The 12,335-nt window shown below is 29.1% G+C and overlaps 1 protein-coding gene across 2 annotated transcripts; it reads right to left on the reverse strand.

The window, feature by feature from the left end:
- Positions 1–36: 36 nt before the first annotated feature.
- Positions 37–8,738, reverse strand: LOC128397445 (serine-rich adhesin for platelets-like). 2 transcript variants are annotated; one of them, XM_053358172.1, is made up of 3 exons: positions 8,170–8,738; positions 2,884–4,708; positions 37–2,797 (listed from the first exon to the last, which is right to left on the reverse strand). In XM_053358172.1, the coding sequence occupies exons 1-3, from the start codon at positions 8,179–8,181 to the stop codon at positions 171–173; spliced, it is 4,464 nt and encodes a 1,487-aa protein (XP_053214147.1). In that variant the 5' UTR covers positions 8,182–8,738; the 3' UTR covers positions 37–170. The 2 variants fall into 2 exon arrangements, with proteins under 2 accessions (XP_053214147.1, XP_053214149.1); XM_053358174.1 differs by lacking the exon at positions 8,170–8,738 and adding an exon at positions 6,393–6,863.
- Between the last annotated feature and the right edge of the window lie 3,597 nt (positions 8,739–12,335).

Genomic DNA, 12,335 nt, shown 5'->3' on the forward strand with positions numbered 1-12,335 from the left:
AATTGATCACAACAATTAAATGGATAAAAAAAATAATATAACAATTTATATATTAAGGTGATAATTGTGATGAACAAAAAGCAAATACAAATACAAATTGTAACAATTTATTAATTGTTACATGACAACAAGAGGAACAAAAAAAATGATCAACTTTCTCTTAATTGTTATCAATGAAAATAGGTAAGTGGTAAATGATAAGGTGATTGTCTTTCATTGTTAATTACACCAATTGATTGGATAATTGGTGAATTGTGATTAACTGAAATTAACGGTTTGATATTGGATTTAGATTCAAATTCATTTTCTGAATTAATGAAAGGTATTGGAGGAACATAAAGATTATTGTTAATTGCTGCTGATGATGATGATGATGATAAATCTTTTGAGTTTATTTTAATTGTTGACAATGATGGTGATGATAGACCAAATTGTGAGTGTAATTTAGGGTTGATTAAGGCTTGATTATTAACTAATGATCTTAATAAACTTGCAATTGGAGGGACATAAAGAGATGAGGGTTTAATCATTGTATTCTGATCACTTGTTGGTATAACGGTTGATGTTGAGGATGAAATTGATGATAAAGATGAAGATGAAGATGGTAATGAAGTTATGGTTGATTTAATTGATGATAATGTTGTTGTCAAGTCTTCCGGTGTTTCTGTGGTCTCTTTAACTGTCATAATTGTTGATGGAGATGAAGATGAAGATGAAGATGTTGATGTTGTCGTTGTCGTTGTTGTTGATGCGGTTTCGGAGTTGATTGTGTTAATCGGATTAATAGTCGTTGTTAAATTGATTGTTGTCGTTGGTGGCGATGTTGATGTAATTATTTTATCTGATTCAGTTTCATCAGGTAATATTGTTGCTGGTGTGGTTGATGGCATGTTAATTGTTGTGGGTGAGGTTGACAATGTTTCTGTTGTCATAATTGATTGTGTAGGTGATTCTGATAAGGTTTTGTCGGTTGATGTTGTAATTAGTGTTGATGATATATTATTTGATGATGTTGACACAGGAGTTGTTGTTGATGTTGTTGATGATGATGGTGATGGTGTTGATTGGGTTGATGTCGAGTACGTTGATGAAATGGTCGTTGTTGAATCTTGGATCGTAATTGGATTAGATGTTGTTGTGAACGGGATCTTATTGAGGAAAACACCTTTACGATAGCCGATTCTTTCGGGTCTATGGCCTCTTGGAATACGAATTATTTTAGTTCGAGGTAATTTCTCTTTATTGTTGGAATTTATCTCATCATTTTTAACGTTATTTCCATCTAATTGTTTGGATGATGAAGATGACGATCCATCGGATACGAAAAATCTTCCTCTTTTATACCAAATTTTGACAATTTTCTTCATCGGTTTGTTTGAATCATTGGGAATCTCAAGTCGAGTTTCAATTCGATGAGGTTCATCTCGAGATGAATTTGCCTTAAACAAAATTCGTTCAACCCATTTATCTTCATCATCTTTAGCTTTATTATTATTACCTTGATTATCACTTTGATTCAAATTAACTGGTTGATTATCAATTCCATTGGAAACAGCTTCATTTGGCAACTTTTTCAGTTCACCGGAAATATTTTCATAATCAACTGATGAAGATGAAGATGAAGATGAAGATGAAGGTAACACTGTTGTTGTTGGTGTTGATGATAATCTAACATCATTATTGATTGATTGAGACCAATTAGATTGATTTTGTTTGATCGTCAATTCAGCTGACAATGGAGTGGCCTCGGTTGATGTTAATCTTAATAGTTGATCTTCAATTAATAGATTATCTTTAATTGTTGTCGATGGTTCCTGAGTTGTTGTTGATTCTGATAAACTAATTGGTTGATTACTTAATTCAGTTGCATTAATCTTTTTGTTTCTACTTAATTGTGTCGTTATTTCATCATCAATATCAGATTTAACTGTTGTTGTCTCATCAACTGATGAGCTTATTGTTGTTGCTGCTGTTGAGGTTGTTGTTGGTGGTGATTGTGATGAAGATGATGATAAGGAAGGAGATAATATTGTTGTTGATTGTGTTGGCGTTGATGATTCTGTCGGCTCATCATCAGTGCTAATCTCAGGTAAACCCTTAATCTCCGTTGTTATCTCATCTAATCCAGTTGACGTTTCCATTGTTATTGAAGGTAATGTTGATGTTGATGTTGGTGGAGGTGGTGGTGGTGTGGTTGTTGTGGTTGTCCCTTCCGTCCTCAATGATAGAGTAACTGATTGTGATACTCGAGTTAAACCAGTTATTAAACGATTGTTAATAACTTGTTTATGGGTTAAATTAGGTGTTACTTTAACATTCCTATCAGCAACTTTTAATCTTTGATCGGTCAATAATGAATATGAATTGTTTGATTGATTAAATGTTGAAGGTAATTCACTTGATTTCAATATTACAGGTAAACTTGTTGTTGAAATTATTTCATCTGATTTAATTGTTATTGGTAATGATTGATCGGGTAGATTTAAAATTGATTCAATTGGAGATTCATCAAATGACTTTGAATCAATTTTTTCATTGTCTTTATCATTTTCATCAAGTTTACTCTCACCTATTGTTGATTGGGTTGATGTAATTGCGACAGAAATTGATTCAACTAATGGATTAACAATTGAATCTGATTTATTGGAATCAGGTTCATTTGATTTTATCAAATCGACGATATTTTCATTATTTGGTGTTGTTACAATCGGTGTGGTTGTTGTTGTTGTTGTGGTTGTTGGTGAAGTTGTTGTTGCAATTATTGGTTTGTAAACTGGTTGAGGTTCAAGGCTCGAGTCTATTTGGAGATAAATGAAAATTTGAGTTGATTGTTATGCTATCGTAAGTATAATTATCAGATTAATTGGTGAAATAATTACTTACCATCATAATTTAAGCCTCGTAGTAATCTTGAATCATAGTAGCCCATTGATTCTGGTTGACCATCAATCGGATTTGATAATCTGGTTCCATAAGTAGATAATATTTCAACTTCAGGTATTGTCGCCATACGATAACGAGTAATATCACCGATGGGTAAAGGTGTCAAGGATGCGGATGATGATGATGAGGATGAAGAGGAGGAAGATGAAGATGATGAAGGCTTTATTTCAGAATCTGGATTGAAACTCTCAATGACATCACTTGAACTCCTACTACTCACAATGCTACTGCTACTACTTGATGTAACTCGGACACTTTCAGTTTCACCCAAATCATCAGAACCAATTGACTCTTCAAGAACTGGCTCTCGGGAGATGCTAATTGTTTCAAGATTGGTATCGTTATGATTATGATTAATTTCACCATGATTAGGATAATTTTCTGAAGAAGATTCCTCTGATCTTCTTAATCTATCACTTTCCTCTATCCTACTGATATCAGATCGACCAGAATTGACCTCAATTCGTGAAACTTTCGGTTCAGTTGTTGTTGTAGTTGATATTGTTTCTGTTGATGGTGATTCTGTTGTTGTTGTTGTTGTTGGTAATACGGAAACCTTGTTATATTGTTGATGGGTTGTTCTTGTTGTTGGTGATGAGGATGAAGATATAATTGTTGGCGTTGGCGATCGTCTTCGTGATAAAGATGAAGGATGAATGTTAAGGTCACTTTGTATTCTATAACTTTCCAATTCCTTTAGATCATCATCGTCATTTGAATTACTTTTGATGGTTGATGACGATTTATAGTTACCATCATAGAGATCAGCTGATGATGGTTGAGGTATTAACTTTTTCTTATTGGCTTGATCATAATCAAATTGAAAGGCCGATTTAGGTGGTCGTTGGTTGTATCGTGATTGACCATCAGGATTAACACCGTCAGTATAACCAGAAGAGGAAGTTGGTGATGATAATTGTTTGAATGATTCTTTGTCTTTATTTGGGGTTAATTGTTGACCGTTATTTTGGCCTTGATTAACTGTTAATGGCGGAGATAAGGGATGAATGAGACGTGATTGTTTTCGGGTTGAACTTGAAGATGAAAATTGGAAAGGAGGTGATGAGGTTGGTGGAGAAGATGAAGATAAAGATGATAATCGGCTATTAGCTGAAGGATATTGATGGTTAGGATGAAAGTGATGAAGGTGTTGATGATGGTGAGACAATTGACCATCATCATCACCATTGTTGTTGCTGTTTGATTGTTGATTTTTACTTGGAATCAACAGTTTTTTGAATGATATTTCCCATGGTGATAAGGTTGAAGAAGGTGTTGTCGATGGTGAGGGTGTGGAGGAAGTTGACGGACTTTCAGCGAGATGAGCTTCCGGATGATAAAGAGGAGGATTAAATTTAGCTGATAGATCGATACCCGAGGCAAGACCAAGATCACGTTGTCGAGCTGTCGCTTTGAAAAAAAGAGGTAACGATGTTGACCCTCCCGAACCTCCGGTCACATCTTCGTAAGCATAATAACCCGTTGAACCGGCAACATATTTAACCTGACGGAAGACACCAAAAGGGTCAGTATAACCATAACGGCCGATCACAGTGCCATCAGGTAAACGGGTCTCCTCTCTCATCAGTCTAGGTCCAGTATCAAGTCCACCTCCAGTTCCTCCTCCGCCCGGATGGTCTCGAGTGTCATAACCAAAGTTATAAGTTGACGTTCCGTTGACACCGTTATTGTTTCCCAATACAAAATGATAGGGACTCGATATAACCAGAGTCACCGAAATGGTTAGTAAATAAATTGCTGAGGTCTAAATGATCAACAAGAAGAAAACAAAAATCGAAACAATTAAATCAACAGATTAAACAATTAAAAAAGAAAATAGATCAACTTAATCAATCGATCTAATTTCAATTGCTAATTGCTAATTGTCAGGCGTTGCTGGTTATATTTATTAAATTATTGATGATTGACAACACCAGCAAATTAATTAAAATACAATTGGGTTCGGTTTGGTTGTTACAATTAAGAAAAATTTTTTTACTCTAGTTGATAATCAACAATTAATTGGGCAGAAAAATAATAATAATAAATAAATAAATGTTTCGTTGATTAAATTGTTAATCAAGGTTGATCAAGATTGATTCTTAATTTACTTTATTTTCAATTGTTAAATCATTTCAATCATCAAATTGTTTACTCCAATCACAATTTAACCAAGGAGAGTCTATCAGTTATTATTATTAATCAACTTTCAGGTCAATTTTAATGGTCAATGATAAATTAGTAAATCAAGACAATCAATACATCTAATGAAAAGGTTAATTGTTGACAGAAAATCAAATGAAATGAAAACTAATTTAATTGTTCATCCTAAATATTAATACAAAACAACAAGACAAACAATCAACAAGATTAATTCACTCCTTCCTCTTTTAATCAACCATACAATTAATTGTCAAGCTGAATTCATCTCAAATTAATTGATAATAATAATCATATTAATATCAACGAGGAAATTTAAATTTACCGTTATTAGTTAACTAAATTGTTGGTGAAAAAAAGTTTACGTTTAAAAAAAAGGTTGATCAAGGTAAAGTGAAAGTCTAATTGTTAAATGAAATATTCAATTATCATTTTAATCATAATGATTAACTTGTTATTGTTATGATTGTTACTGTTAATATAACAATGATGATGATGAAAACAGGTAAGTTAATATTAATATATATGAATTAAGATATGATAATATTGCAACAATTAAGGTAAAAGTGAGTTTTGTTTACAATGGATAATATTAAAGGTGAATTATTTTAATTGCAAGAAGCTTAAATTTGGTTGATTGTTACAATTAACTTTTAGTTTTCTCTCATAAATTAACCTTGAATTTGGCACAAATTTTACTTGAAACAATTTAGGTGCGTTTAAATTAATCATCAGCTTAATCATCATCAACAATCTTAATCCTTAATCTAAATTGTTTATCATTTATCTTAATAGTGATGATGGTTAATCAAATGAAGCGTTAAAACAATTAAACAATTTGTATTTGGTTGATTTGTTTGGACAAAATTTTTCTACAAATTGGTAATTAGTTAATTGTTTTCATTTTTTTTTATTCAGTTTCGATTTACTATTTAATTGTGATCACAAACTTGTCAGATTTTGTTTGTTATTATTTACTTTCATCGCTAATCATTTGTTTCAATCATTTAATTGTGATCCTAATAAGGATTAAGTTAATCATCAACATTAAACGATAATTAGTGTTTAAAGGTTTAGATTTATTTTCCTTAGCAATTAAAACCGAATCAGAATCATGATTAAACTTTGAATTTTTAATTGTTCAACTTTGATTACAATTGATGAAAGTTTTGTTAACATTCACAATCTAATAAATTCATTGGTTAAATTTACAGAAATTAATCAAGAAATGACTGACAATTAGTTGATTTTTTTGGTGAAATTAAGGATATACGAAACAATCGACTTACCATTTTATTAATTATCAGAGTTAATTGTTAAAGTTAATTGTAAATCAATGATTGTTGTTAGATGAGGAAAGAAAAGTTGAAAACAAAACAAAAATCACAAGGACAATCAAATGGATCACAATTGAATGATTAGTTGATTAGTTGACCAATTGGTCCAAATGATTAACCAAATCATTTGGGGTGAAGATTTAATTTGGTTCAACAATAACAAAATCAGCTAAATTTTCACAAAAATTAACAACAATTATTGATTAGCATGATGATGATCATCAATAAACAATAATATCAATAAGATGACTGAAAACATGATTGAGATGATTAATTTTAATCAACTAAAAATGTAAATTGTTGATGATAATTAAGGAGGAACCCAAATAATAAGTTGACTAGTTGAATTGAAGGAATTTAAAAAGAAAATTAAAATTGTGATAATTTATCAGAATTTAATAATAAAAACAAGTAACAAATGATGAAGAAAATGTTGCTCAATGTGAATGGTCAGTAAATGGTCAACAGTAAATAAGGTGGAAAAGTAAATCAATTGGAAAAACCTTACACACCTTGAGAGAGAGGGAGAGAAAGAGAGGAGGTAAGAAATAGACAGGTAAATGTAGACAGAGGAAAGTGAAAGTAAAACAAACGCGTACGATTAGCACGTTAACACGCCTCGAACACGTAACAATGTATTGAGATTACAATGAATATAAGATAACACCTTAAATAAGGTGATCTTAATTGGAGAACCGGTCAGTCAATCTCAACTTTTCATTATCACAATTAACCATTTTTACACAATTAGAAGGTAATTAAAATTAACTGATCAGTTGATACTATTGTCCAGTTACATGTTAATCAATGAAATTTAAATGACTGGTCAATGAAACTTTCATCATTTAATTGATCCCAACTGACCAACGATTGATAATAATTGATCAATTGTTGGTCAGTTTCTTGTATTAATATTAGTTAACATTTTTGTTATAATTACTAAATCAAGGTAATTAATTTATCTGAAAATCTCAAAGGCTAAACTGATTAAAATATTAAAATCTAATTGTTAGCTGATTATTATTAATCACCATTGATTACGGATGAAATGTAATGATTATTTGGTAATAATTAACCAACATATCGGAATCAATGATTTGCTTTACAATTGAATTAAAATTAAATCCAATTGATGGTCACTATCATTACGATATTTAAATTGGTCTTATTTTTTTCTTGCAACAATTAACTTGATTAGATACAATTAAATTATCCATGAAGGATATTGTAAAGAGGATATTGTATTGATTATCATTTAGAAATTGATGGTTAACAATTAAAAGTAATTCAGTTTACAACAATGTGATAAGATGAACAAAAAATGTTTACAACAATTTACCCTTAGGGCAACATCACTTTATTTAAAAATCAGTTGATTATCATTAAGATTAGTTAACTAATCAGATTCAATTCTAATTGGGTTCAGTTAATTCAGTTTCTTTAATCTTTATATTGTATTACAATTGTAATCCAAGGTTAAATTGTTTTGGGGGTTAACTGTTGTTGATTAACTTATCATTATTATTAACACAAATTGTAATAATAATGAAATAATGATAATCAACAATTAGAAACGGAATTAATAATAAATAAAAAAAAAGGTAGCACCCAATTGATTGTAAATGATTAGAGGAAAAAAATTAAATTGTGATTTAAATTGTGTTGATGAAAAAGGTATGATAGGAATTGTGATTGTGATTAAATTAACAGTAAATTGTGATTAACTTACCAATAGAAACATTCAAATTGATTTGGATGAAAACACCAAACAAACAAACATAACAATTAACTGATTGTAAAAATATGAAAACTTTTTCAGTTCAATTAAGTTGATTGTAACAATTAACAAAACTGATGATCGTTTAAAATTAAAACTGATGAGAAAACTTTTAGTCCAAATGTTTGATTCAATTAATATGATGGTCACAATATTGTTGATTGTGATTATGAATATTGATTATATGATTTGGTTAATTATTGATCAGATAAACAATTAGATTTTAATCAATGAGATAAATTAAATTGTTACAAGTGATACGATTGAAGACAAAAGGCCAACTGATAGTAAATTGTTACCATTATGATTATTATGGTGTGTGTTATGTGTGAGCGTTTTGTTTTGTCGGATTTACAGTTAATTGTTGGTGATTAAGATGATCAACAGAATGAAGACAGAGAAGATGGAAGATGAAGAAAGAGAAAAGTGAAAGTTTTCTCTTCATTGTAAAAAGCGGGAAAAGATTAGTTTCCTTTTCTCTTTCAGATTGGGCGATGGTTTTTCTTCATTCTTATTATCTTTTTAATTCTGTTCTACCTGAATTTCTGATGATGATGACAAGTGATGAGAGAAATAGAAAGTGAGAGAAAAGAGAAGGCGAGATCTCTCTCCCTCCCTCTCTCTCTCTCTCTAACCGAGTGGGTGGATGATCAAGGAAGAGTCATGATGAAAGATTTTTAAATTATCTTCTTATTCAATCATCTTTTCAAAGGATTATCAGTTAATCATCATTTTGATACAAAATTATCATCATTTTTTACGATAAGATGATGATTATCTTTCTCTCTCTCTTTATCATCTATGTGTGTGTGAGAGAGAGAGTCAAAAGTGATGATAAGTATTCCAACTCCCTGGGAGCAGTTGATTATCATTTGGAAGATGAAGATGAATGTTTCTAAAGAAAATCTTTCCTAATCCTTCATCATCATCTTCTCATCATCTTCTCATCCTTTGCCCCACCTTTACACAGATTAACCTCTTATCCTTTTTGCTTGGAAAAGTTTTCATTTAATTCATCACCTTAATCTCATTGTGTAGATTAATTATCTTATTAACTTGTTAATTGTTACCATTATTATTGTTTTCTTATCATTTGGCTAGTTAATGGTCACTCAGCTAATCGATTGGTAATTAACTGTTTCCTAATTGTTACTTCTCATGGTTAGTTGATTGTTTATCTTTATCATGTAATAATAACCTTAAACCATCAAGCAATTTAAATCGTAATGATTAACATTTTCAATTCATCTACTAATTGATACTCTTGTTTACTTGATTGTTTATTGTTCAACAATTAATATATTGTGATGATTATTATATATATAAATTGTTTGCTAATTAAAAACATTAACAATCAAATAAACATTTGCTTTTCTTCATATTTCTCATGAATTGTTAATCATGATAATGATAATTAAAATGGTTAATTGTTAACTGTTGATGAGAACTAGCTAAATCTTAACAATCAGTTAATCAAGGTTAAAATTAAACAATCAAATAATTTAGTCATCATTAAATTTGTTATTTTATAACAATTTGATTGCTAAATTAATTTAATTTCACTTGAAACAATTTCTTATAATCAATGATTGATTATTATTTTCAGTTTATATTAATTTGTTTCCTTTAATTGTTTGAATCAAGTTAATTAAATTGATTCAATTAACTAATTTCCTGGAATGAAAATTTCAAGGTTATATCATTAACCTTATTTATCAATAATTAAAAATGATTATCAGTAAATTGTTGGGCTGTTGATGTAACAATCAATATCTTAACAATTAACCATGATGATCAATGATTTAAATGTATAAATTGTTCACAATTAATGATTTATATTGTCAAATGAATTTTGTATTTTCCTAATCAATTTGATCGATTGTCAATTAATCATAATTATCACACATTTAAAACAAGATGAAATGATTAGAAAGTTAATCAAAAGTGTCAACAAGTATTTAAGAATCAAATAGCTTAAAGCAATCAATTAATTGTTGACACTTAATGATGAAAGTTAATTAACTAATTTTTCAATTTCCTCCGGCAAAGTTTGAAAAACAACTGATTAAAACACCAATTGGAAACAATCAGCTCATTGAATCACTTAGGCCACAATCAAAATTGATTATTTCACATTCTTGATTAACTTAATCACTACAGGTAAACACAATTGCTCACAAAATTAATATGCAATAATTTAATTGTGATTTAAATTTAATCATTTAAAAGGCCAAGGTAAAGTCTCAATTTACTGCAAAGTTTTCAATTGTTGATTTCGATCAACAATCAACATTTATTTATCATCACAATTAATAGTTAATCAACTTGAAACTAACAGTTTTCATACTCGATTTGAATGATGATCGTTTAACTACAATTTACCAATTTCTTAATTATAATTATTAATCTGGGCGTTGGAATCGTCATCAACCATAATCATAATCAATTTAATTACTACATAATATTATGAATTAAATAATCAATGATTTACTTAGATGGTTATTGGGTGTTAAATGATATGAGTTTAGTTGATTGTGATTTAGTTGTTAATTGTTGACTATATGAAAGTTTTACTATCGATGATAAATCAATGAACTTACAACTAGAGTGGTGATTACAATTAATTATTCCTGTTGTTGATTAACTTAATTGTCGTGGTCTTGAACAAACCATTTTAGGTATTACACGAAAAATGAAATCGTCATCATCAAGTTGATTAACTTTTCTGTTGATCATCATTCTGATTACAATCAACTTAATCAACGCTAAATCATCAATGCGAAGGTGTCTTCCACTTTTAACTATTAAACTAAATTAAGGTCGAGGAGAAATGATTAACTAAATTGTAATCAACCTTTAAATTGTTGCTGTTATCATTTACACAGAAATTTACTGGAAGGTCAGAATTAAAAATCGGTTTTGTCTACAATTTAAATTACAATTTATGTTTAAATTGTTGTAGGTTGATTGTGAGTAATTAACTTATGACATTTTACTTAAATTGTAATCGGTAGTTGATTACAATCAACGGTAGTTAATTGTCATTGAAAATTGTGAATTACAATTAATGAAAGTTTAAAGTTTCGTTTTTTAATAATAATATTTAAATTGTAAATTAAATTGTTTATTTTATCCTGATTAATTTACTACAATTTAAAAACTAGATGATTTATTATAATTGTCCATGGGATTTAATTGGAGCTCAATTAATTTGCTTTTCAAAGTAACAATTAACTAATCAGTCGGATGATTTATTAACAATTAACTTTCATTTGTTTTGTTTTCCTAAGTTAAGTTTAATTGTTTATCTTAATCAACGTAACCAATGAGATGTTGATTAATCATTAATTGTAATTAAATTTGTTTTGTTTTTCCAAGAACAAGGTTAATTGTTATGATATATTTTTAAATTGTTAATTCTAATTGTTGCTGTTGATTTAGAAGTTGGGGAAAAAAAGTTTCCACAATTATATTGATATTTCTGTAAATCCTTTGGGAGGTTTCATTTCAATTGAACTAATTGTAATCACAATTAACGATATCTCAATAATTAACATGATTAATTTTGTTCCGAAAGCCCTGATTAGCTTAAAGGTAAACACGATTTAAATTGTTGATTTGATTTGATTAGTTTGGTTGGAAATGTGAAGAGAAAAATAAAATTAACTTAACCAACTTTATTTAGCTTCTGATTTAGTCTTTAAATTAAGTCACGATTTTAATTTTAAATTGTTTGCTAAATTGTTATTCAACAATCAAGTATCTAAATCAATTTATATTATTCATATAGGAAGTTGATTAAATACCCTTTTGATGGTCAACAATTAAGATTGATCATTGATCATCAGGTTCGAGGTTATTTCCTAATATCAACAATGAAATTAATAATAAATAGCGAGAAATTAACAACAATTAATAAATTATCAACACTATTTCAATGGGGAAAATTAAATTGTTCACCTTAAATTGTACAATTAAGTGTCACTTTGATTGATGTAAATATTAGTTGACCTTAAATAAGATGGTTACAAATGATAATTGATTTAAATGAAAACAATTAAGGAAAACTATCATCATCATTGTAATTAACTGACAATTAACAACATGAAATTATAATT

Source organism: Panonychus citri, unplaced genomic scaffold, assembly GCF_014898815.1.
Source record: "Panonychus citri isolate SS breed McGregor unplaced genomic scaffold, ASM1489881v1 Contig00033, whole genome shotgun sequence".
In the NCBI taxonomy this organism is placed as follows: Eukaryota; Metazoa; Arthropoda; class Arachnida; order Trombidiformes; family Tetranychidae; genus Panonychus; species Panonychus citri.

Excerpts from the sequence above, each read along its gene's own strand:
- LOC128397445 (XM_053358172.1), bottom strand. Across the intron at positions 2,798-2,883 it reads ACGAGGCTTAAATTATGATG|ACTCGAGCCTTGAACCTCAA; the intron begins GTAAGTAATTAT and ends ATCTCCAAATAG.